General features: G+C 54.3%; 2 gene segments (V, D, J or C); one reads left to right on the forward strand and one right to left on the reverse strand.

Moving 5' to 3' along the window:
* Positions 1-3,087: 3,087 nt before the first annotated feature.
* On the reverse strand, positions 3,088-9,005 carry LOC141997132 (Ig gamma-1 chain C region-like). The segment is given in 5 exon segments: positions 3,088-3,427; positions 3,754-4,080; positions 6,841-7,155; positions 7,494-7,793; positions 9,002-9,005. Coding segments are annotated over 5 exon segments (1,286 nt in total).
* An 817-nt stretch (positions 9,006-9,822) lies between these two features.
* On the forward strand, positions 9,823-25,764 carry LOC141997133 (Ig mu chain C region membrane-bound form-like). The segment is given in 9 exon segments: positions 9,823-9,883; positions 12,991-13,299; positions 14,793-15,119; positions 15,441-15,761; positions 16,963-17,277; positions 18,943-19,272; positions 19,770-20,102; positions 24,290-24,429; positions 25,756-25,764. Coding segments are annotated over 9 exon segments (2,145 nt in total).
* The last annotated feature ends 1,161 nt before the right edge of the window (positions 25,765-26,925 follow it).

Consider the following 26,925-nt stretch of genomic DNA (forward strand, 5'->3'; position numbering starts at 1 on the left):
CGCCTCCTTCCATTCATCCATCTCTAGATGTATCCATCCATCTGCCCATTCCCATTCACTCCTCCATCCATCCATGACCACAAACCACCCATCGATCCGTCCATCCATGACCACAAACCGCCCATCGATCCATCAGTCCGTCCTTAGATACCTCCATCCATCCAACTATTCCTAGATACACCCCTCCAGCCATCCACTTTTAGGTACATCCATCCATCCATGACCAAAACTCATCATCCCTAGACACACCCCTCTATCCATCCATCCATCCATGATAGCAACTCCCCCATCCATCCAGCAGTCCATCCCTAAGACGCACCCCTCCATCCATCCACCAACCCCTGCCCGCTGTGATGAAATGAAGGATGCAGAGCCTCCCAGGTCTCATCTCACTCGTCCCATGTGGCCGTGGCCCTACACCCTGGCACTGAAGCTTGTTGAATTTCTCTGTGCCTCAGTTTCTCTGCCTGTGAAAGGAGGCTCAGGATCCCTCTGAGGTGGGCGAGGTGCCGGGATGCTGCCATGGTGCAGGAGCTCCCTACAGACCAGGATGGATGGATTTCACACGTGTGCCTCTATGACCCTGATCCCAATGTAACTATACACCCAGAAGCCACATCAGATGGAACGCAGCCACCTCTGGGCCTGTTTATACAGGGCTCTCTTGCCAACCTGGAGTTGCCTCGTCTGTGGGGATTTTGAACACTGTCGTTTTTAAGAACAGAGCCACAAGAATTTTAAGGATGGGATCTAATGTTTCTCTCTGATACATAATAGATGCTGCTCCTTGAAGCACGGTCCCCCCTACTGAGCCCTCTGCCCTAGAGATGTCTGGAGAACAGGTGCATGGATCTGTGTGGGTGCATGTTTGTCTCTCTCTGTGTTGTGTGTGTCTCTGTGTGTAGAAACACGACAGCCCAGGTGGGAGGGTCCCTGGGTCATGCCATGTTACAGGTGTGTCCATCTGCACTGGACTGAACTCTCTCTCAGCCAGCCCGCACACTCTTTCTCTGTGTGCCCCTGCACGGCCCCCAGGATAACAGCCCTAACACTGCCGCTGCAGGCTACCCACTCTTTAATGCCAGGTGCGAGCTCTGTGTGCTGCACTGGTGGGTTTGAGCCCTGCGCTCGCCCATCCAGCCTTGGGGCTGATACACACATGGGGGGGAAGGTGTGTGAGTGAGGGGCTGGGTAGGAGACGGTACTCATGTGGGGGGCCATAGGGGTATCTGCATCATCTGTCCCACCCCACTGCCTGGGCCCCCTATGTCACCAGAGCTAGCGAGACTTTAAGTGAGTCCCTGCTTAATGTCCTCTCCAGATAACAGCCCTACTACTGCTGCTACTTTGTGGGGACTGAGTCCCAGGAGCTGATCCCTGCTGTGAGGTGTTTGCCTTACGTTGTCCTATCTCCCCGTCCCCAGCTGCCACTGAGGGTAAGGGGTGGAGGGAAACCCCTTAGCCTCCTAGCCAGCAGAGGAGGTGGGTGTGGGGGTCATGGTATTTTAATTACCTTCCCACCACTGACTCTTTTTGGCAAATCTCCATGGGGCATCTGCTTCTCTCTGAAGTGGACGGGGGTGTAGGGTAAATTCTGATCCTGATACGGTGCCCCTCTGGGTATGCATGGGTTATAGCCTAGAGGGGATCTTGCCTCATTGAGATGCCAAGGATGGCTTGGCCATCCACCGAGACACCTACTCACCCAGCCATCCCACACTCCATCCATCCTTATCTCTAACCATTTTCTATATCTTCTGCCCATCCATATAGATCTATACCCATCCATTCTCCTACCTCCACATCCATCCATCTCCATCATCATCCCTACCCATCTATCCATTTATCCTCACCCATGTCTTCCATCCATCCATGCAACCCCATCCACTTATCCATCATCCCTTTATATACTATCTATATCCAACCATCTGTCACCATATGTCTCTATTAACACACTCAGTCGTCCATCCATCCATCGCCACATTCACCCATCCATTCATCCTCGTCTATCTGTCACTCACCATCTGTACCAGCCCATCCATCCGTCTGTCCATCACCATCCATCTGCATCGGTACTGATCCATTACCATATGCACCCCCCTACCCATTCATTAATACATCCATCCATCCCCACCTATCCCCATCTCTAGCCTTCCATCTATCGCAGTCCATCTACGGCCATCCATTTATCCATCCCTTCATCCTTCAGAAGGGGTACCCCTCCTACCTTCACCATAGATTTATCCATCTATCCCCATCCACTTATCTATTGGCACCCCACCCGTGAACCATCCACCCATCATTCCCGCAGTGCAGCGCAGTCTAGTGGGATTGGGTGAGACTCTGAGGACACCTGGGTTCTGTTTCGAGCTCAGTAATGGACGTGACCTTGGGCAGGTCCCTTCCCCTCTTGGTGTCTCTGTCTCTTCTCCCTCCTTCTCTATTTAGGTGTGACACTCTCACTGTGTCTGTGCCATACCCAGCCCAACAGAGCCCTCTCTGAGTTGGGGGTGGAAGTGCTACTTTAATCCAAATAATAATCTCTCTCTCTCCTTCTCTCTGTGATATCTGTTGGTCTATTAGTCCTTCCCTCTGAAGTATGTATGTATCCATCTAACCATCTCTCTGAACACCGGGCCTTCCAACTGACCTGGGCTTGGATATGGGCTCTGTAGTATGTGTGTGTGTAACTGTCCATCTACCCCCCTCTCCATCACCGCTTCTGTGTTGTTTTTGTATCCATGTAGCTACCCATCCTTCCTTCCTATGGCACCATTCCATCCTTCCTTCCATGGCCTTTACCCATGGATCTACCCATCCGTCCATGGTGTATATGTATCCACCCATTCAGGATCTGGGAATTGGCATCCCCAGACTTGTAGCATCTTGGCTTCTCCCAGTCTGCAACCTGGGACCTCGTCCACCTTGGGCGACCTGCAGATTTCACCCAGTGACACCACAACAAGGAGACCTGGGGGTGAGCTCAGACTCGTTCTGTTTATTCACTTGTTGTCATTGCGGGCACAGAGATTATTTACAGGAAGCTGTACTGGACAATACTAGCAGTGGGGCTGGGAGGAGATGTCTTCATTTACCGGAGACTTTGCTGATGCTGCGTTGGATGAACTTCATCTGCAGGGCTTCGTGGATGACCATGCAGGTGTAGGTGTCCCCGCTGTTCCAGCTGGCCTTGCTGACTTTCAGCTTGCTGTAGAGGAAGAAGTTTGAGAGGCCGGCTCCGTCCTTGATGGGCTGGGTGGTGAAGTATTCCATGCTCTCATTGGCTTTGTGGTTCTTCATCCACTGCACCGAGATGTCCTCGGGAAGAAGCCCCGCACCAGGCAGGTGAGGCTGATGGAGTCTTCGGAGCTGCTCAGCTCATCGTTGTGGGGGTGCAGGAGGTAGATGCCTGGGCCAGAGCGCCTGCCTTCGGTGCGTGGGGACGGAGGACACAGGGGAGCCATGCACATCACTCAGCTGGGGCCACGTGGGGAGAAGGAATGTGGGTGTGGGTGTGGGGGTAGGAACATCCCCTCTCTCCTCCAGGATGGAGGGGCTGGGGACTGGGAGCTGGTAGTCCTGGAGAGCAGGATGGGGGATAGGATGGTCTCCATCTCACGTGGGGATGCAAAGGGACCCAAGGCCTGGATCCCAGGTTGTTGGGCATTGGGGCTTCCCCTTAAGGAGCATCCCTCCCTGCTGGCGGTGGGGATAGGGGAGTCTCTCCCCTTAGGGACCCTGCTCTCCTCCTACCTGGCTTCTTGGAGATGGATTTCACAAGGGGCGAGGGCAGCTCTGAGTGCTCCACTTTGCAGGTGAAGGTCTCTCCGGCATCCCAGTCGCGGGTGAGGATGGGCATGGAGCTGGAGGCGGTGAAGGTGCCGTTGAACTGCTCACCGATGTCCAGGCGATCAGGGCTAATGGACTCTGGCTTCTCCCGGGACCAGACCACCCGGAGGCTGGAGTTGCTAGGCAGGTTGACCACCAGGCAAGTGAGCATGGGGCTCTGGGCCACATAGAGGGCGGCGGGAGACGGGCGCACCAGGAAGACCTGGATGTTGCTGGGAGATGTTGTTTCTTCTGGGGATGGGAGAGCCCAGGTCAGCCACTAGCCCTGGGTTCCCCTGCCCAAGCCCATCCCAGTCTCCTCTCCCCCCTGGAGCCCAGCCCGGCATCCACCTCCCCAGAGGCGGATTTCCAGTAAAACACAGATTGCCCTGGCACAGGGCCCCCCAACAACAGGGGGCCCCAGGGCAGGGCAGCTGCGAGGGCAGAAGCTTGGTCCTGCCCAGTGGGAGATTTAGAGTTAGTGGGGCCCTGGGCTCAGTTTCATTTTTGGGGCCCCTCCTTGGGACCCAGCCAAGAAAAAGATCATTCTCTCTTATCCCCTCCGCCCCCATTTCTCTCTCTTGTTTTCTTCATCCTCCTCCTGTAAGTAATAGCAAGTAAATGAAAATAAAGGGAGGTACCTTGACTGTTGTTGTCGTCAAACTTATTTTTCCACAGACCACTTGAAAATCCCTGGCGGTCTTGGTGCACACGTAATGATCTTTCCAAATATTGCGTGTACCGTTCGCTAACGATTGTAAAGCGCTTCGGATAAGAGCCCTTTGTAAAAAAATGTAAGAAAAGGTGGGGTGAGGGGTGTGGCCAGGAGTTAGGGTGTGGGAGGGGGCTCAGGCAGGGGGTGCAGGCTCTGGGAGGGGGCTCAGGGCTGGGGCAGGAGGTTGAGGTGTGGAGCGCTTAGCTGGGGCAGCTCTGTTTGGTGCTAGGGGTGCAGGTGGGGATGTGGGGGGGTGCAGGAATCAGGGAGGGCGGGGGGTTTGAGGGGTGTGAGGGGGCGCAGGAGTCAGGGCTGGGGGTGCAGGGTCTGGGAGGGAGTTAGGGTGCAGGAGTGGGCTGGGGCTTGGGGCAGGAGGTTGGGGTGTGGAGCACTTACCCGGGGGCAGCTCCCGTTTGGTGCGAGAGGTGGGAATGTAGGGCAGGGGGTGCGGGAGTTCCTGTTTCATGCTCAGTTCAGGGCTGGGGGTGTGGGGGAGTGCAGGAGTCAGGGCCTGGGGTGGGAGGGCTGGGTGTGTGTGTGGGGGAGTGCAGGAGTCAGGGAAGTCAGGGGGCTGGGAGTGTGTGGGGGAGTGAAGGGGTCAGGGCTGGGGGTGCAGGGTCTGGGAGGTACTTAGGGCATGGGAGGGGGCTCAGGGCTGGGGCGGGAGGTCGGGGCACAGAGCGCTTACCTGGGCCAGCTCCGTTTGGTGCGAGGGGTGCAGGTGGGGATGTGGGGGGGGCGGCAGGAGGTCTTGTTTGGTGATCGGGGCGATCCGGGGCGGTGCAGGTGTCACGTCAGGGGGTGGGGGAGCTGGGGGTGCCTGTGAGGGGGTGCAGGAGTCAGGGCAGGGGGCTGGGGTTGTGGGGGTGCTCCCAGCCCCCTGTCCCGAGCGGCTCACAAGAAGGGGTGGAGGGGGTGGCGTGTGTAGGGGGAGGGCCTGGGCCCTGCCTTTGCTCCACCTCTTCCCCCGGCACGCTTTGGCCCCACTCCTCCCCCTCCCTTCAGGAGCGCAGCCCCACTCCTCCCCCTCCCTTCAGGAGCGCAGGCCAACAGCTGTTCGGCGGCGGGGGAGGGGCAGGGAACAGGTGCGGGAGGGGGAGCTTGGCTGCCGGTGTGGGCGGAGCCTGCAGCAGGAGTCCCTGGAGCCAGCGGGACCAGACGCAGATTTACAGTAAAACACAGGGGTCCCCACACTCCCCCTACACATACCCCTGCCCCCCAGCCCCTTGCCATGAACTGCTCAGGGCAGGGGGCTGGGGTGACTTAGGGCAGGGGGCTGCCCTGACTCCTGCACCCCCCCATCCTCACCGCCACCCTGAGCACCAGACAGGAGCTCTTGCACCCCCCACATTCCCCCCTGCACCTCTTGCACCAAATGGAGCTGCCCCAGGTAAGCGCTCTGCACCCCAACCTCGTGCCCCAGCCCTGAGCCCCCTCCCACACCCTAACTCCCCCCCAGACCCCGCACCCCCAACCCTGAGACCCCTCCTGCACCCTAACTCCCCCCCAGACCCCGCACCCCCAGTGCTGACTCCTGCTCCCCCCACACCTAAAGCCCCCTGCTCCCCCGTACGCCTGCACCTCCTCACACCCCTCCTGCACCCCTCACACCATAAAGGAGCTGCCCCAGGGAAGTGCTCCACACCCCAATCCCCTGCCCGAGCCCTGAGCCCCCTCCTGCACCCTAACTCCTGGCCAGACCGTGCACCCCAACCCCCAGCCTGCTCGTGCACCCTAACTCCCTCCGAGACCCTGAACCCCCCACCCTGAGCCCCTTTCCGCCCCCAACTCCCTCCCAGACCCTGCACCCCCAACCCTGAACCCCCTCCCACACCCTAACTCCCTCCCAGACCCCGCACCCCCTGCCTGAGCCCCTCCCGCACCCTAACTCCTGGCCACACCCCTCACCCCACCTTTTCTTACATTTTTTTACAAAGGGCTCTTATCCAAAGTGCTTTACAATCATTAGCGAATGGTACACGCAATATTTGGAAAGATCATTACGTGTCCGCCAAGACCCCCAGGGATTTTCAAGTGGTCTGTGGAAAAATAAGTTTGACGACAACAACAGTCAAGGTACCTCCCTTTATTTTCATTTACTTCCTATTACTTACAGGAGGAGGAGGGAGAAAACAAGAATTAGAAATGGGGGCGGAGCGGAGAAGAGAGAATGATCTTTTCGTTGGCTGGGTCCCGAGGGGGGGCCTCAAAAATGACGCTGATCACAGGGCCCCACTCACTCTACATCCGCCACTGCCCCGTCTCTTCCGAGGCAGCCTAGCGGGAGTGACCGTCACCTTCGCACTTGCGGGCATGGTCCTGGCTTGTGGTCTTGGTGTCCGGCTGGTGCACGTGGCAGGTGTACGTCTTGCCCTCCAGCCACTCGTCCTGGGAGACACTGGCGTTGCTGCGGGTGCTGAAGGTGTGGCCGTCGGCGTCCTTCTTGGCAGAGTCGGTGTCACCATGAAGTACCCCACGCTTGCCGTCCACCAGCCATTCCACCGTGAAAGGCTCGGGGGAGAAGCCGGAGATGAGGCACACCAGCTGCACGGTGCCTGGCTTGGCGGTACAGGAGTGGAGGACTTCCACCTTGGGTTCAGAGTACGGGCCCTCTGGCAGAAGGGTGGCAGGGGTTAGTTTTTGTACAGACCCCTGCTGAGCCCCCCCGCCTTGCTCCCCGCAGCACGGCGCCCCCGACGGAGCCCCCCTCCCCCCAGACCACGGCGCCCCCGACAGAGCCCTCTGCCCCTTTCCCTGCACTGCAGCACCCATCACTTCTCTCGGCGTGGTGTCTCTCCCTCTCCGTCCATCCACCCACCACAGCGACTCCCTTGGCTCACAGCGCCGGCAGGCTCCCATCCTCTCTCCCTGCAGCAGTCTCCGGATCAGGGACCTGAAAGACCCCCAGCCCCTCCCCTTCCCCCCCCGGGCTGCCCCGCGCCGTCCCTACTTGGGATTTCCTTGGAGATGCTGGAGCTGGTGGGCTGGTGTTCTACGTTGCAGCTATAGGTGTTAGACTCCCAGCTGCTGGACGGGACGGTGACCTGGCTGCTGAGCGTGTAGAGGCCGCTGGAAGGTTGCAGCAGGGAGGGATAGGTCTTCACGCCCGAGGGGGTGATGTTTGGGCTCCACGTCACGGTGACCGGCTCGGGGAAGTATCCTTTGGCCAGGCAGCCGAAGGTGACCTGGGGGGTGGTGCCTTCACCGATGCAGGAGGTCAGGGGGAAGACAGACGGGGCCGTGGGGCTAACTGCAAAGGGAGAGAGAGCGAGGCCATGAGACGCAGCCCCTACCCGGCTCCCTGCAGCACGGGGGCCCTAGCGTGGCACTGGGCCCAGCACTCAATGCCGGGGGAGAGCGTCCCCTAACGGAGCCCCACTCTGCTCCACTCAGCACAGCAGACAGCTTGTGGTGAGACTGTTGCAAGGTCTTGTTAATGTCTGTGCGTAAGTGGGTGCCTGAGAGAGGCTGCCCCCCGTCTTCCTGGTTGTGTCACAGAGTGACCAGGATCAGGGCCCCCAAATCACTTAGTGCTAAACAGACCCTGTCTGTGATCGGGGGCCCCATTACACTGGTGCTGCAGAGAGACACAATGACAGACAGTCCCTACCCCAGGAATTAGGTGCCGAAGTGCTCAAGTGGCAGAGAAATTCTCCTTGGAGAAATCACAGCGTCTGCAGCTAGAAAACAACCAAGTTTTCTACCAAGGAACTGAAATTGGGGGACACTTCTGGGCTCTTGGAAGAAGTGTGGTACCAGAAACGTTTGGGTCTTCCGGTCTCCAGCTGGAGACATGCAGATGTTAGACCAGCAATTTTAGCTTGGGTACGAATATTAAATGTTATATTCTCACTAGGCTCCTAGGTTCATTGCTAACATCATCAGTCCCTAGTGGCCAATTAGCAATTCTGTCGCTCAAACACACGTTATTAGAGTCCTGGGAACTCACTTGAGACACTGGTAGGAAAGACTGGGACTGTCCAAATCAACCCGGGACATTTGGGCCCTTTGGGTTAGAGTTCGGGTTATCATTATACATATGGGAGGAGGATTAAGGGTTAGGGTTAGGTGCTGGGGTTAAGGGCTAGAGGTTGCTGTGGTAGAATTAAGGGTGATGGTTTAATGGTGGGTCAAATATATTTCCACTCTCAAGTTCAATTTTTGACATGTTGTGATTGGATTTCTAGCCAACTTTGCAGCCATTGATCCATCAGATTCCTACCGGTTGTGCTGCCATTTCCCAGAGGGAGTTAGTGAGACTCTTGGGTCCTATTCCTCTTGGGTCCTATCCCAAGGGGCCAGTTTGCCATGATGACTGGAGACATGGAAACCCTAGTGCTCAGAGGGTGAAGGTGGGGAGGTTAGGGTTAGAGCTGGGGTTAGGGTTAGGGGTATAATTGGTCGTTAGTACTTGTATCACAAGTGTCATATTAGAAAACCTAATCTAGGATCAGGGACCCATCGCGCCAGGAGCTTTACAGAGAAATAAGGATGAGGACTTTACTGATCCCAGGACCATTGCAGCCTAAGCAATCTAAAGTCAGGGTTGGGGGGATCAGGTTGGGATGTTAGGGTTTGGGGTTGGGTTTGATGAGAGGATCAGAGTTGGGGAGTAGGGGCTAGAGAGCCGGGGTTCAGCATGAGGATAGGACTATAGGGAGAGGGCGAGGATTAGGGTGTTGGGGTTAAGGAGTTGGTGCATCTGTCCACTGGGGTTAGGGTCCTGGTTAGGGAGTTAGGACAGAGTTGGGGGTCTAAGTAGTTGGGTTTAAGGTTTGGTTTAGGGTCAGAGTTCTGGGGTTAGAGTAAAAAAGCTTCCCTCCCCCAAACTCAGTAGTCGACTGGCTTTCACGTCCCTTCGCACACGACCTTTCTAGCCAGATTCCCACTCAAGAAACACTCATATTCTAAGCAATTTGGATGAAGATTTTGCTGGACACTTTCCTAAACTCTACAGGAGAAATCTCCCAAGAATTCCAGCGGTCTCACTTTCTAGAAGCCCAAACTTGAGGCGCCTTGGGGAGCAGTTACCGGGGTCTGCATCTCCAGTGGGCTTTAGCTGGAGACGTCAGAGCTTGTCCCCCCTGGAAAGGAAGCCCAACGCGTCTCCAGCTGAGTGCGCCGCAAAAACGGAGCCAGCTCAACTCAAAGGCCAAATTAGGAGCCTGAACTCTGAGCTGTTGCCCGAAGAGGGGCTGCCAGTTACGTCCGGCCCCAGGCAGCCAAGCTGACATCTAGCTGTGCTGGGAACTCCCCACGCTCGGCCCTCAGCATGGAGCATGAGCACAGAGCTGGTGGAGGGAGGCTGGGACGGCTCAGAGAGACGTGTTCCTGCACTCGGTGAGTTGAGGGTTTTACCTCTGACAAGGGACATGCTAAAGGGAAATTTATGCCTCAGTTTAGAAAGTTTTAGGTTGCAAATATTTGCTACTGGGCTAAAGAGAGGAGACAACAAAAGTCCCTTAGAAACAACTCAGCTGTTCCCCTAAACCTCTAGTTTCAGCCCCCCAACCCTGAGCACCGCATGTCTGCTTATGTCCCTGAGTCCTGACCCCCAGCCGCCTGCTAGCCCAGCCCTGGGCTCCCCCCAGACCTGCCAGTGCCTCTCACTCCCAACCCATAGCCCCTGCTAGCCCCGCTCTGCCCCACTGCCCTGCCGGTGCTCCTCACTCCCTACCCGCAGCCCCCTGCTAGCCCAGCCGTGGGCTCCCCCCAGCCCTGCCTGTGCCCCTCACTCCCATCCCACAGCTGCCTGCTATTGCAGCCCTGGCTCCCCCCAGCTCTGCTGGTGCCCCTATCTCCCAACCTGTAGCCCCTATTAGCCTGGCCCTGGGCTGCCCCCAGCTCTGCTGATGCCCCTCACTCCTGACTCGCAGCATCTGGTAGACCAGCCCTGGCCTCCCCCCAACTCTTCCAGTGCCCCTCACTCCCAACCTGCAGCCCCTGCTAGCCCAGCCCTGCCCCCCACCCAGCTCTGCTGGTTCCCCTCACTCCTGACCTGGAGCCCCCGGCTAGCCCAGCCCTGCCCCCCAGCCGTGCTTGTGCCCCTCACTCCCCACCCGCAGCCCCCTGCTAGCCCAGCCCTGGCTCCCGCCCAGCCCTGGCTCCCACCCATCTCTGCGGGTGCCCCTCGCACCTGAGCAGCAGCCCCTTCTAGCCCAGCTCGGGGCTCCCCCACCCAGCTCTGCCTGTGCTCCTCACTCCCGACCCCCAGCCCCCTGCTAGCTCAGCCCTCGGCTGTCCCTAGTTCTGCTGATGCCCCTCACTCCCGACCTACGCCCCTGCTAGCTCAGCCCTGCCCCCCCCCAGCTCTCCTGGTGCCCCTCAATCGTAACCTGCAGCCCCTGCTGGCCCAGCCCTGGGCTCGCTCCCTACAGTTCTTTCAAAGCTGTTATCCCAGCTTATAGGTGGAGTGTGAGATAAGCACCTCTGTTCCCCTGTCTCTGCGGGGGCCGGGGGGCACAGTCTGGCCTCCCCAGCTTATCCCCATTTATCTCTCATAGGGTTAAAACACCCTCTGCACTCATGTGAGAAGCCAACAGCAAGCACTTTCCTGTAATTCACTCACCATGTTGGGTCGTGGTCCGGCACTGTAGACCGGGGGGTTCTGTCCGGGAGTCCAGCTCTGCTCTGTGTCTGTCACATAGCTCTTCTGAGGTATCTTTGCCTGTCAGACATCCCCTCTCCTCCCCCCAGAGGGTAGTCAAGATAATTATAGATTGAAAACAAGAGATGATACCCACTGGGGAGCTTTTACTGTTACAGCTGGTGAGAAGGTGTGAAAATTGGACAGGTGGGTGAGCCCAGGGGCTAAAACCGGGGTGAAAAAACAACCTCAGTGTGACTTTCACTTGTGTAAACTTCCCCTTTTCAGTCCATGTTGTTTGTTTGTTTGTTGGTCGGTTTTCCCCAGAGATTCAGCCAGGAAGGTCCCAAAGCTCAGAAAAGATTGAGGCCTCCTGGGGGCTCTTTTTGAGAACCTGCCGTGCGGGAGGGTGAAGAAGGAGACTTTATGGCTGCCCTGGAACTGGGGATAGAACCGAGGAGTCCTGACTCCCAGCCCCCCACTCTAACGTAGGAGATCCGTGACCACTCCCAGAACTGGGGACAGATGCTAGGAGGTGACATTTCAGCCCCATCTGTACTAACCTTTTAAAGACCAGAGAAAGAACCCAGGAGTCCTGACTCTCAACCACCCAGGATGGATAGATTGATAGTGGGTGTGTTCGGGGATAGATAGATGTCCTGTACCTAGGTGCACACAAGTATCATGTCTCCTCCTAGCCATTTTTCTTTCTTTTAGTGTCTCCTGGCACTTTGTCTTTATTATACAAAGGGTCTCTTCTGGTCCTTGCTCCTGTGAAGGTGGTGAGAAGTAGTTGGGTGGTTCCTCGCACCATGACTGGTGGTGGAATGTCCACTGCAATTTCACCTGTTTAGAGCTCATCAATTCGTGGAGTTTCAGGGCCGAGGAAGGGATCACCAGGATCGGCACGTCCCCCGGCAATCCCTGGCCCAAGCCCCCACCTTCTGGTCGAGCAGAGCAGTTAGAAAGAGAGGCCAAAGCTGGCTTTAAGGACTCCGTGTCATGGAGAGTCCACCAGAATCCAGAAATAAGGACTGCAACCCCCAAAATACTGTAAAATTGGGAAAGCCAGCTGGGAGTGAATATTTCATCCTCAGTGAATTTCCCCTGGACCTGTCAGTGTCCCGGAGAGGCAGATTGAAAAGCCCAGAATCCGAGGTGTATGGTTTGAAAGATGTGTTTGTACAGAAGGACAGGGACCGGAGGAGAAAGCGCGCGTGTTGAGTTATCTCATCCATCCATGACTCCTGGAGGGCTCTTCCCTAGCTTTAACAAACGGTCTTGTCATCAAACAGGAAGGGGCTTAAGGAGCTGGCTTCGGTTCCCAGATCTCCCACAGACTCCCCCTGTCACCTTGTGGAAGCCACGTCATCTCTCCAGGCCTCAGTTTCCCCATCTGTTCAACAACAGTACTGATGCTCACTTCACACTGGAGAGCTGAGGAGGGCTGGACTCAAATTGTGAGGCGCGTGGGGAATATTTCTGCCTTCTAAAGGACCAGAGTCTCCTTTCAGCATCACTTGCACAAAACCAGAGCGAGTCCTCTGGAGTTGCTCCAAGTTTACACTGGAGCAGCCGAGGTCAGAATCCCATTTCTCGTGTTTTTCGTCCATCGCTCGGACACCACTTCACAATGGAAAGTTAAAGGGCGAGAGAAGGTCTGCGACAGGCCCACGGTCCCACAGCAGCTGGGAATAGAACCTAAGAGTCCTGACTCCTTTCCCAGTGAATTGGCCACTGGGCCAGGCAGCCATCAGGCCACAGAGGGAGGTGGATGGACGGATGTAGGTAGATCAGTGGCCTGGTTTTCAGAGTTTCCCCCCTTTTGATGGTTTCTCTCATATTCTCTTTCTTTTTCCAGCGACCCCCACAACCCCCTCCGTCTTCCCCCTGGTTCCCTGCTGCAGCAAGACCGGCAATGCGCTCCCGGACACCAGCTTGGCCTGCCTCGTAACTGGCTATTTGCCATCACCAGTGGACATCAAGTGGAATTCTGGCCAAGTGACCAAGGGGGTCAAAACTTTCCCAGAGGTGACGATGAGCAATGGGCTCCACACCCAGAGCAGCCTGCTGATCCCCTCTGACAGTTCCCGGCCGGGCGACCCTTACCAGTGCGACGTGACGCATCAAGGCACAGCAAAGACAGTGTCCGGGAAGTTCCCTCAGGAATGTAAGACATGCTGCGGGGGGAGGAGGGGGCAGCCAGGCTGAGATTTTCAAAGCGCCGAGAGGGTCTGGGAGCCAGTTAATCTTAATCCACATCCCGTAGGTGCCTTTGGAAAATCTCACCCTGAAAGAGTGGGGAAAGTTTGGCCCCATGTTGAAACACACTGAGCCCTGGTGCTTTGTCATTGCAGAACTCCCACCCCCAGCTCCCCTCTCTGTGGGCCCTGGAATGAGGCAAACCTCAGGGTGAAACGCACCCCTGGGCAGAGACCTATGTTCCGCTAAAGGGGAGATTTTTCAGCCCTGCCTAAAATATTTAGGCCCCGGTTCCCCTGGGCACTTGGCATGTAAATCCCTCAGGCACCTTGGGAAATCTTAGACATGCAGCTGGTCTGAAATGGCACCTAAGCCTCATGCTGCCCTTCTGTACAGGGGAAATCTTCGGCTCACTGCCTTACTCCCTCACCCTCGCCCAAACCCAAACTCCTCCCACCGGGGGGGTAGAACAAAGCCCATTCGCTGCTTCAGTCCAAAGGCCAGGTTTGTTCACACACAAGGACTCAAAGCAAAACCAGTGCAACTCAGAGCACAGGCTCCCAGCCACCTGGGGCCCCCCCAGGGTTCAGCCGGCTGAATGGGGAGCACACCCCCCCCTTTCCCACTAGGTCCCCTTTCCCGCATGGTTCCTAGCCCTCCTGCCTGGTCCGCATCTAGAGATTTCCCCCTCAGGTGCTTTCCTCAGCACTGAGCCAGAAGCTTTCCCTTATATAGACTGCAGCAAGCAGCCCCATGAAACTCCAATTCCCAGGAACCGCTGGCCCTATCGGGGCTACACCCCCTTACAAGCTAGCACTCGCTTATACCTCTTTGTCATGGAGCTGTGTGTGATTCTTGCACTCCGGCTGTTCTCGGGCATCTTTTGAAATGGATACAACCCCAGAGCAGCAAACCTAGGCCTTCTGGGGTCAGAACTTGAACGGGTGTAAATCGACTGATCTCCACGGAAGGCAGTGGCCCTGTGCCAACTTACATCAGCTGAGGATTTGACCCTTTTTTCCGTAGTCAGACACAGTCAGTCCTCTCCCAGGTTTTCTTCTGATGCCATGTCATGCTCTACAGCACCACAGTCCCCCTTAAACAGGGGACATTAATTGAGGAAAAGAAGTTCAAAGAAACACAGCTCAAGTTCCAGCTTTGTCCCTGCTGTTTACCAGGGAGAACACACTCCATGCAGCATGTAAAAAAAGAATGCACAGAGGCATTCAGTATTTGCCTAAATGATTTAAGGGCCCTGTTCCCATTTGTTTTAATCCCTTACATGGCTGTGAAGTTAATCCTTAGAGGGCTGAATAAAGTACGCAGTGTAAACACAGCACAACAAGGTGGGGATTTTGCCAGTGCTGGGAGGACTGTAGAGTTAGCACTCTCTCCCGGAAGGGGCGTGGAGATCTCCGGAGAATGACACTGGACTGTGTTTTCCCCTCTCTCTGCTCTCAGCGTGTGGTTCGACCATGCCACCCCAGGTTCACCTCCTGGTCCCCACCTGCGAGGACAGCACCACAGAGAGCCAGCTGGAGCTGGTTTGCCTCCTCCTGAGCTTCAGACCCGGGAAAGCCGATGTGAAATGGCTGGTGAATGGAAAGGAGAGGAGCCCCCCCACCCCGGCCTTTTCCTCTGCAATGGGCACAGATGGCTCCTACATGGGGCAGAGTCGCATGACCGTCACCAGGCAGAGCTGGGAGACGGGGGACATCTTCACCTGTCAAGTGACCCACCCAGCAGTGGGAACAGAGCTCTCCATGCACAACGCCAGCAAGTGCTTGGGTGAGGGGCTACGCCCGTGCATGGTGGGGAGGTGGGGTGGAGAGTTACTCAGAAACCAGCCCTGCCTAAGGGTAGGTGGGACTGCACCTAGATGCCAGTGTGATGGGAGACATAGGAGTACCATAGAGAAATTGATACTGTAGGTGGATGGGAAGAGAAAGAGATATAATGGGGGGATGGATGGATGGATGGGATGGATACTACCAGTGTTCTGTTGGGGATGGATGGATGGATAGATTAGATTAGATTAGATTTCGATAGTCTTTTTCTGCCTTTCCACATTATTTATGCTGGTCAATGACATCTCTTTGAATTTCTCAGCCTGCCTCAGAAGTTCACTTGACCCAACCATCTACTTAACCAAACCCTCCTATGAAGACGTCATCAAAAATTCTGGTCATGTTACCTGTCTAGTTTTGGGTTATGACTTAGCAGCCAGCAGAATCGCATGGAAAGTGGATGGGCAAGTCAGCTCTGCGGCGAAGACAGAAACTCTCAAGAAGAACAGCAACGGGACCACCAGCCTTGTCAGTTCTCACCCTGTGTCACTGGCCCAATGGGGACAAGGCACCATATTTACCTGCAAAGTGACCACACTCTGTTCTGGAGAACTAACCCAGGACATAAGCATGAGCAATACAGGTGAGTAGCCTTGGCATGTCAAAGGGAAAGGCAAACTCCAGTCATTGTTAATTGGGATTAGAGGGTGAAACTCACCCCACACAAGTCCTAGGCAGCCTCTAAGTCCCAGTTAACCCCCCGAGAAGTAGGACTTTAGCGGAGCCTAGGCCCTCAGCACAGGGGTGTATTGCAGGTATAATTATTATTTCTCCTATGAATCATTCTCTATCTCTCAGTAATTTCCACTTGCACAGTTTCCCCAGTATTCCCTGCTTTATCATTAATTTCCAGATTCTCCAAGAATTTCACTCCCTCCGCTCCCTGGGATCCAGCGATGTGGCCTGTTAGGGACTCTGGTCTGATGTGCATATGTACTTCTTACCTCTGGAAATCAGGCTGGTGCTTGTCGCTGGCATCTGGTCTTTCAGGGATATTTCTGATGAGAATCTCTAAGTCTCCAGTGGAGTTAGGTGCCCAAATCCCATTGAAATACCCAAGGTGTCCAAGTCCCTTAGCCAGCCTTTGAAAAATCTCAGTTGTGTTGAATTTTGCTGTAAGTGTTTGAAGGAGGGAAGAGGCTCCATCTGAGTGAGCAAATGGGTTGGTGACCCAATGTCATGATGATGCATGGTGGAGACTTGGGGTGAAGAGGAGATAATGTGGTTCAAGGTTTGGGGTGAGGATTCAGGTTTGGGACACAGGACTAGCTCAAAGCCCCCTGCCCATCTGCGTTACTGTAAAACTAAGCTGAGGATAACGATTAGGATGATGATCTCGAAGGGGATGAAGATGATGATGATGACAATGAAGAAGGAAATGAAGATGCTGAAGGAGAAAAAAAGAAAGAACATTAGAATGCTGGAGAAGATGAAGATAAGGAGGAAGGAAGTGATTCCAAAAACAAGGGAGGAGAAGCAGATGAATATGATGATGTTAAGTTGTTGCCGTTGAAGGTTGAGGATCTGGAAGTTCACTGTGCATTCTGCGGGGAAGGCTTTGGATTTCAGTTGAGTCTTTGGGTGAAGATCCAGACTCTTTGAGCTTCAAGGGAGATGATGCTCAAGGGTTGGGTTTTTATTTTGCCTGGTTTAGCTTCACACGTACCCTGAACAACTGCCCTCCCTGGCCCCTTCACACAGTGATAGCTGCTGGATATAAGTCCGTAAATTAGACAGGCAAACCAAGTCTTATTCTTCTCTTGCCCCTCTTCCTTTTCATTTAGGCATCAGTAAGAAGGAGCCCTCAGTCACTGTCTCCCAAGCCTACCACGAAGACATCTCCGGGAACAGAGTCTCCTTGACTCTCATCTGCGAAGCTAGTGGCTTCTACCCTGAAGAGATCAGCATGTCATGGTTGAAGAATAACTCCCCGGAACTCAAGTCCAGTTACAACCATGGCCCTGTGTCAGGAAGTGGCACTTTCTCTGCCTACAGCATCCTGAAGGTTGAGCAAAGTCAAGGAGAAGGAAATTACACCTGCGTGGTGCATCACCCGGCCATGGAAGAGCCCAAGAGCATTGTGCAAAAGGTGTCCCTCGGTAAGTGGGTTCTCAGAGGCAGGTATTAATTTGGGGATGTCCACATGTGTTCTTATCCCGTCCAGCCAATGGCATAAACAACCGCATGACCCCATGTGAGCCCTGGTGGGGGGAGGGGGCGTGGCAATGAAGGATTTCTTTCTCCATTATGCTGTCGTCTTTGGTGAAACCAAGATTTATTGCAACCTGAGCTGGGTGGGAACCTCCCCTCCACTCCAGTGCAGGAGAGTTCCCTGTATTGCCAAGGCATTATCCAGTCCGAAATGCCCCAAGTAATGGGGATCCCACCCCACTCCTGGAGGAGATGATTCTGCAGCTTCATAGACCCCATCACCGCTAACAGAAATGCAGGAAAACTGTCCTAAGTGCAAGAGGGAATTTAAGGGAGGGTGCAGAATGTAATCTCATTGGGCTGTGATTTGGCCAAGACATTGGGATGGACACTCTTGCTCTTGGGGAAAGTTCACAGAGGACTTTCATGGCAGGGAGGTGGTTCACTGAAAAATTTCTTTCCTTCTTAACCATGGATCCCCCTGGGAGTTGTTTGCTCCACACTTGGATATGGATTCCCAAGGTGGCTGATTCACAATTTTGACCTTATTGTCCCTTTTTATTCCTCAAATTTGTTGCTGGCACATGAGGAATGTCTTCATGGATCTGCAGCCATGACAGGCACCCAATTAAAATCTGTTCTCAAGGAAAAGATGAGCTGGGGTGGGGCAGATTCCATATCGGATTCAGAAGCTGACGAATTCATGCAAACAAAGGAGAGAAACCCCTCAGCTCCATTGCCCCACAGTGGGGCTTGGGCGTCCATATGAATCTGGACTCCCAGCTCCAGCAACATCCACTTTAGAAACTAATCTCATGAGCGACACCATGCATATCCTTCACACAACATTCAATAGAGGATATTGTCCCTGGGTGCCAGGACTCCCGTCAATCTGGGCTTCCCTGCTGAGATTTCTAAAGTGATTCGAGGTCTCCCCTCCTCCATCGGCTTGCAGTGGGAGTTGAGGGACTCATGTCCTGAGGGACCTCAGCAGAGCAGAGGTGTGAAATATAAATGGCCCTTCTGCCTGTGCAGAGGGTAGGGTTTAGGGAACACAAGTTCCGTCCTGAGCCGTGGGTGCAGTGTGGGGTCTAGTGGTTAGAGCAGGAGGATCTGGGTGCCAGTCATGACCATGGGCAGGTCATTTGTCCTGTGTTCCAGCTGCCCTGGGAAATGGGGGTAACTGCACTGAGCTCAGGTGGGTCATCAAGCTCATGAATTTCTGGCTGGAAGGACCCTGAGTTGAGCAACCACGGCGGGTCTGTCCCTGGCCATGTTTTCCACAATGGGGCTTTCTCCCGACAAAGCCGGAGACCTTCAGATTTGCTCTTGGGACCCAGAGACCCAAATAACAATAATTGGACCCAGGAATCCCAAGCCCTCGGTTGGTTGGAAAATCTCAGCCATTTTCCCCACTGCTCCATAAGATGAGGGTCCCGCCCCTTCTACCAGGGAACCCAGTGCCCTATTTCCACCTCCAATGACCCTCAGCCCCTTTCCCAAACAGCCCCTGGGCTTTGCGCCCCTGAAAGAGAGGCACTCAGTTACCACCTCATGCCTGTTGAAATATTTGCTCAGCCCAGCCCTCAGCGCTGCCTCCTGCCCCCCACCAGGTGTCAGCAACTGTAATCGACACCCTCTGGAGGTCTCTCTCCTTCCCCCTTCCCTGGAGGACCTCTACATAGGGCAGAATGCCACCATCAGTTGTTTGGTGAGTGGCATGGAAACCCCCGGCAGCCTGGAGGTCTCCTGGAAGCGGGGTAGTGGGGGCCCGTTGGCCGTGGTCTCCAGGGAGCCAGTGCTGCAGGAAGATGGCACCTACAGTGCAACCAGCATCCTGCGGGTGTGCGTGGAGGAGTGGCAGGCGGGGGAGGAGGTCACCTGCACCGTGAAGCACCAAGACATCCCGTCGGCCATTGTCAAGAGCATCCGCAAGAGTCACAGTAAGAACTCAGCCTTTCCCCTGTAGGGGGCGCCAGCTCCCATCCAGCTGCAGGCTTGGCAGAGTGGCTGGCTCAGGATGTGGGGAATGGGACACGGGACCTTCTGTCTCTAGGGGGCGCTAGCTGTGATCCGGCTTGAGGTCTTTGGGACTGGGAGTCGCAAATTTGTGTTTGGGATGTAATGGGCTAATTTATGAGACAGAAGGGGACAGAGTCAGGACTCCTGGGTTCTTTTTCTGTCTCTGGGAGGGGAGTGGGATGTCGTGGGTTAGAATAGGGAGACTGGAAGCCATGAGTCCTGAGTTCTTGCCCCTTTTCAGGGAAGGTATTTGGATCTGGTGGATTAGTGTGGCCCGAACTCCTGGATTGTATCCATGGGTCTGGGTGGGGAGTGGGGGGTCTTGTGGGATATAGCAGGGCGATGAGGGTGGAGGTTGGTAGCCAGGATTCCTGGGTCCCAATCCTTTGCATTAACCCTTTGCTGTGTCTCATGGCAGTGGTTTCCCTCCGGGCCCCTTCTGTCTACATCTCCCCTCCTCACGCTGAGGAGCTGGCTCTCCGGGAATCGGCCACCATCACCTGCCTGGCCTCCGGCTTCCGGCCCAGAGACATCTTGGTGACATGGACCCAGCAGGAGCGGCCCGTGCCCCAGGAAGCCTACACCAACATTGGCCCCGTCCGGGAGGCCGGGAAGGAGGAGCGCTACTTCATCTACAGCAAGCTCAATGTCTTGGCATCTGAATGGGAACGGGGGAACACGTACGCCTGCGTGGTGGGGCATGAGGGTCTGCCCATGACCTTCATCCACCGGAGTGTGGACAAAGCCTCCGGTAAACCCAGCGCCGTCAATGTCTCTGTGATCTTGTCCGATACCGACGTCACCTGCTACTGAGGAGCAGAGCCGCGTGGGCTCCTCACGGCGTATCTGAGATGGCCAGGGAACCTCGTGGGGTCTGGGATTCCTCTTAGCCTGTGTGTAAAGCTGTGGGAGCTCTGGTGTACAGAGCGTGCCTGTGTGTGGAATATGCCCAAATAAAAATGCAGCATGCTAGAGTTTGTGATGAAGGGTGTGTCTTCTGGCGGAGACTGTCTCTGTGTCTCATCCACCCACCCACGCTTCCTCCCACAATATCTAGATGTATCCCCCCACCTTTCTTTCTTTCTTTCTTCCTTCCTTCCTTATGGATTGTCTACATCAATTCACCCTTCCACAGGATCTATCCATCCATCCTACCCTCTGCAGTACCTGTTTCCTTGATTGCACAATATCCGTCCATCCATGCATGCAAAATTATGCAATCTCCTCTCTGCATCCATCCATCCATCCTCATGCAGTGTCATGTTTCTACCTGCCCATCCCTCTGCAGTGAGTTGCGATCCATCCATTATTATTCATGATATTGCAGCTCCTAGATCTCCTGACTGATGTCAGCGCCCCACTGCATGGGCCCTGTACGAACACAAGCAGAGCAAATGTCCTGGAACCAAGGAGCTGATATTTTGGCAGAAAGGGATTAAAATTGGGAAGCTAAAAGGGAACGAGACACCCAACTCCCATTCAATTGTGAGTTTATTTCACTGGCATCTAATTTCCTAAGAGTCCTTTAAAGTCCCCAGCCCAAGTGGCTTGTCTCTGGTCACACTGCAGGTCAGTGAGAAAGGTGGGAATAGAGCCCTGATCCCCCATCTCCAAGACTTGTTTCTTAACTATTGCACCTGTCCAGCAATGCAGCCCTAGCCACACTGTCGTGGGAACCCTTAGGAGACGCGTCCTCGCTTGACCACATAAGGTTAGAGGCAGAGCGCCCAGGAATTTGGTGTTATGTCTTCAGGGAGATAGGCAGGAGGGTGAGACTGAGTTAGGAGCCTTCATTCCTCCCAGCTCTGTCCCTGGATGTATAAACATGGGGTTGGTGTGCAGGGGAAGTGATTTCACCTCTGTGTACAGGGTTAGGGAGACCAATACTGGAATACAGCATTCAGTTCTTGAGTCAACACAGAGTGACAGTCAGAAAAGGTAACAATGGTAGGAACCATTAGGATGTATTAGAAATGGAGAAGGTACAGAGAAATGGGACAACATTGATCATGGGGATGGAACAGCTTCCGACTGAGGAGAGATTAGACAGGCTGGGACTTTTCATCTTAGAAAAGAAATGACTAAGGGGGATATGACAGAGGTCTATAAAATCATGGCGGGTGTGAAGAAAGTAAATCAGGAAGTGTTATTTTCCCCTTCACATAATACAAGAACCTGGGGTCACCCAATGAAATTAAATGGCAGCTGGTTTAAAACAAACACAAGGAAGAACTTCTTCACACAACAGAGTCAACGTGTGGAAGTAGTTGTCAGGGGATGTTGTGATGGCCCACAATATAAGTGGGTTCAAAAAGGAAATTAGATAAGTTCCTGGAGGATAAGTCTGTTAAAGGGCACCCATGAGCACAGAGCGGTGTGGCCTAGTGCCCATGGTGAATATATCAGCCCTGAAGTGCAGGACTTTGTTTTCTTGGGGCTAGAGTCAATCTAGCAGCCCTTGAGTGTAGGGGAGTGTGGCCTAGCGGCCAGAGTGAATAGAGAGGACCTCAAATGCAGGGCAGTGTGGTAATGGCCAAACCCAGGGGCTGTCACCGGAGGGGATGAGGCAAGGGCGGTGGGACACGGGCTCACCTGAGCGCTCATCTAGGCCAGTCCCCTGCACTCATGGCAGGACTAAGTATTATCTAGACCACGCATGACAGGTGTTTGTCTCACCTGCTCTTAAAAATCTCCAATGATGGAGATTCCAAAACCGCCCTAGTCAATTTATGCCAGTGCTTAACCACCCTGACAGGAAGTTTTTTCTAGTGTCCAACCGACACCTCTCTTGCTGCAATTTAAGCCTATTGCTAATTGTCCTACCCTATGAGGTTAAGGAGAGCAATTTTTCTCCCTCCTCCTTGTAAGAACCTTTTATGTTCTTGAAAGCTGTTATCATGTCCCCTCTCAACCTTCTCTTTTCCAGCCTAAACAATCCCAATTTTTAATCCTCCCTGAAAGCTCACATTTTCTAGACATCTAATCATTTTTGTTGCTCTTCTCTGACTTTCTCCAATTTGTCCACATCTTTCCTGAAATGTGGCACCCAGAACCGGACACAATACTCCAGTTGAGGCCTAATCAGCACGGAGTAGAGCGGAAGATTGTTCCTTCCCAAGTGGAGTCCTTTGCTTTTTTCCTTATTGAATTTCATCCTTTTTACTTCAGACCATTTCTCTACTTTGTCCAGATCATTTTGAATTTTAATCCTAACCTCCAAAGCACTTGCAACACCTCCCAGCTTGGTATCGTCCACAAACTTTATACGTGTGTTCTCTATGCCATTATCTAAATCATTGATGAAGATATTGAACAGAACTGGTCCCAGAACTGATCCCTGCGGGACCCCACTCATTATTCCCTTCCAGCATGAGTGTGAACCACTGATAACTACTCTCTGGGAACGGTTTTCCAACCAGTTATACACCCACCTCATAGTAGTTCCATCTAGTCTGCATTTACCGAGTTTGTTTATGAGAAGGTCACACAAGACTGTATCAGAAGCCTTCCTAAAGTCAAGATATACCATGTCTATCGCTTCCGCCCTATCCACAAGGCTTGTTCCCCTGTCAAAAAAAGCTATCTGGTTGGTTTGACACGATTTGTTGTTGACAAATCCACGCTGTTACTTATCACCTTATTTTCTTCTACATGTTTGCAAATTGATTGCTTAATTATTTGCTCCATTATCTTTCCGGGTACAGAAGTTAAGCTGATTGGTCTGTAATTCCCCAGGTTGTCCTTATTTCCATTTTTATAGATGGGCACTAGATTTGCCCTTTTCCAGTCTTCTGCAATCTCCTCCAACTTCCATGACTTTTGAAAGACAATCACTAATGGCTCCGATATCTCCTCAGTCAGTTCCTCAAGTATTCTGGGGTGTGTTTCATCAGGCCCTGGTGACTTGAAGACATCTAACATGACTAAGTAATTTTTAACTTGTTCTTTCCCTATTTTAGCCTCTGATCCTACCTCATTTTCACTGGCATTCACTACGTTAGACGTCCAATCACCACCAACCTTGTTGGTGAAAACAGAAACACAGTCGTCATTAAGCACCTCTGCCATTTCCGCATTGTCTGTTATTGCTTTCCTCCCCTCATTGCAACTTGCTGACCTTAGACGGGTGGGAGATACCACTCCCTCCACCTCCCCGGGTCACTTCCTACCGGGCTTCCTGAAGCTGCAGTCCATATCACGTTGGGGTCTGCGAGCTCCTCGGAGCAGGTAATTCCCTGGGACTGCGACTGCAGCTGGTCAGCTGAAGGCAACAGGTCCCAGGTCTGTGTCTTGAGATGTCCACCTTCCACAGGCAAGGGCTGTAATGGCTCCTGGGTTGGAGCCTCGACCAAGTGTCCTTCCTCCTTGGTGGTCAGTGCAGAGTGAGCTGGCCTGCTCCTTCTTACCAGCACAGCATTTGGACCTTGCTCAGCATGGTGTGAGGTGAAGGACTTCCTCCACCCCACGGGTGAGATTAACCCTTTCCTGGCTGGTGCGGGTATGCACACCCTGCCACCGGCACAAAATCTGGAAGGGCAGGATTGGAATGAACTGGCATTGGCTGGGAAGATGCCGCTGTTGGATGGGGGTGCATGGCCCCATTGAGCTATGCATTGGCAGGTCTCAGCCCAGCTCTGTTGCTGGCCTGGGGAGGGGAATCGCATGCTCGGGGTGGCTGGGGTGTGTAAAGGAGCCAAAGGGCATGAAATTTAATGGAAGTTGGGGCTGAAATCCCTGAGGCTGCTGTGAGAATTGCAGCCTGTGATGGGGGGTCTCCACCTGCAGCCTGCCCGGTCTCCCCTGGCAGGGACCCTCTGCCTCTGGCCCTGGACGGGGATCTCTTGCCAAGAGCACAGATCGGAGCTCCCCGCTGTGCCCGCTCAGCTCCCTGGGTTAACGAAGAGGCCTCTCTAACCGGCACGTGTGTCTCATCCCCAGCTCCTCTCTGCCTCGTGGAGGACCAAGGCGTCTCTGCTGAAGGAGGAGAGGAGGAATCTGACGGTCTCTGGACACCTGTTGCCTTCATTGCTCTCTTCCTGCTCAGCCTGTTGTACAGCGCCGGCGTCACGCTGCTTAAGGTAAGAGCAGCAGCGACCTTCATGGTCCCGCGTCACTGCTGAGAGCAACAACCCGTGCTCAGGAATCGATCCCACGCCATCAGCATGCAGCCAGCCGCCAGCCGCCATCACCACCCATAGTCAGTGATTGTCAGAGGCCAGAGCCAAGGGCGAGAGCCACAGTCAGGAATTGGAGCCCAGGGTTAGGCGCATGGCTGGACCCAGACGGGAAGAAGGCAGCAGCCGGGCTGCACCCCGACGGGAAGAAGGCAGGAGCCGGGCTGGACCCAGACGGGAAGAGGGGAGGAGCCGGGCTGGAACAAGCAGTCACAGCTGCTATGGCAGCCCTGGGGAAATTCTTTGGGCAGCTGCTTAACTTCTGCTGGGCTCATGAACCGGGCTGCTGACTCTGCCAAGCAATCAGGGCGGAGCCAATCAGGCAGCCGGCTCCAGGCCAGGTGCGCAGGTCAGGTTGCCTGGGACTGGCTCTGCTGCCAGCCCTGATTCCTGACAGTGACCAACGATCAATGAGAGAGAATCAGGAACGATTACTTATTAATAATCCACCACCTGTCATCACTAATTAATGAGCTGACATCAAGGTTAATATGGCAGTGATCAATACATGAGAATCAACAGTCTATTATCAATTCCAATCATTTATCACTGAGAAATCAAAAATCACGGATTGGCTGTCCCTGGTCAGTACCTAGTGATCTGTACTTAGTGCTGAATAGCCATTAATCTGCAATTAATTATCAATAATCAATACTCACAGATCAGTAATTAATGTTAAAGAATCGAGGATCAAGCATCAATAAGCTGCTAATAATTATCAATTGATAAGAATCACTTGTCAATAATGAGGAATTAATGATCAATGACCAAAACTGAATGATCCCTAATTAAGATGCAAGAGGAAATGTTCCAAGAGCAAGGCTCAATGAGCGTCAATCAATAAGCACTCAGCCGTGATCGCTAAGGATCAGTCGTCGGGCCCAGAAGCACAAAGGGCCAGAGGTGCCCGTGAAGTCGGTTCTGTGCCGGGCCGCGGTGCAATGGGGCTGGTACCAGAAGCAGGGAGAATCGGCGGAGGCAGCTGCGGCTCCCCAGGGACTTGGTGTGCGGCACCCGCTGGGCAGTGGCTGTTCCCTGAGGCGGTTTGACAAGGCTGGTGTCTCTGTCTGGAAGATGAGCTCCAGCTCAAGCCAGACATCCTGGCAGGACGCAGGCGTGGCTGGGCGAGGCTAGATGGTCCCAAGGGTCCCTTCTGGCCTTGCTCTCCCAGCCGAGGATGCTGCCCGTGAGCGGCACCGGCTGAACCCCTCTGCTCTCTGTGTCCCACAGGTGCGGTGAGTGCCCGGCTCCGGGCTCCTTGGAGGGGACAGCACTGCTTCGTCCTCTTCATTCCCTCCCTCCATCTTCAGCCCTCCCAGGCTCTGGCCCCCTCTCCGGGCTCCGGCCCCCTCTCCGGACACCGGGAGGGACCATGTTCCACGGCAGCGCGGAGGGCGCGACAACGGCCGCTGAAGGATCTGAGCTCCGCAGAACCCAGAGCAGGGAGGGCAGAGTCCTTCCCCGGACGTCCCCGTGGGGCAGCCCACGCTGGAGCTTGAGCTCAGCCCCGTGCCCCTCAGTCCTCCACCCCCATCCCACGGCAGGGACTGGATTTCCTTGTGTGTCTATGTGTGTGTGTGTGCAGGTCTGTAGTGTTCTGAGGTTTGGTCAACGTGGACTGTGGCGGGGGCGAATAATCTCATTTGCTCCATCGTTTAACTTGCAACTTACATAGGAATTGTGTGTTTGATCTAAAATAAAAGGAGTTAAGAATTGGTAGCTGCATTTCAGGGTGGTGTGGGGGGATTTAACCAAGGAGAACGGTACCCACTGTATGTCCCAGTCCCCCGGTGTCTATCTACGCATCCGTCCATTCTCAGACATACACTCCTTCCTTCCTTCCTTCCATCCATCCATCCATCAGTGGTATTCCCTGCCCCAGAGATCTCCCCTTTCTGCCCCTTGGTCCCAGCTCTCTGGATTCGTAGCTAGGCCCCCATTTCCCGTTGGGGCCAGTGCAGCGGGCATCCTTCATTTTATTCTCCATGCCCAGAGGCGCTCCCTACAGACATGACATGACCCTCTGGAGGGTGTCAGGGGTCCCTGAAAGTCGGGGATGGGGGTTATGAATGAGATGGAGCCTGATTTGTATATTTATTTATTTATTGTCACTCAGTGCACACAACAAAAGTCACACCCACACACCACCCATAAAAATCCCAATGAAGAACTAAATATGCAACATACAGCATGACAGACACAACTCTGGCTATGATCCTGCCCCAGGGCGGGGGGCTGGCTGGCGCAGGGGGTGGGGAAGGGGATATGGGGCCTTTCCGCTCTAGGGGGCGCTGGCTCTGATCCAGTCCCAGAGCAGGGGGCTGCTGGTCTCAGGAGGGTGGGAAGTGGGACTCGGGTTGTTTCCTCGCTAGGGGTGCTGGTTCCCTGCATGAAGCGAGT

This window comes from Natator depressus, chromosome 13 (assembly GCF_965152275.1).
Source record: "Natator depressus isolate rNatDep1 chromosome 13, rNatDep2.hap1, whole genome shotgun sequence".
Classification (NCBI taxonomy): domain Eukaryota; kingdom Metazoa; phylum Chordata; order Testudines; family Cheloniidae; genus Natator; species Natator depressus.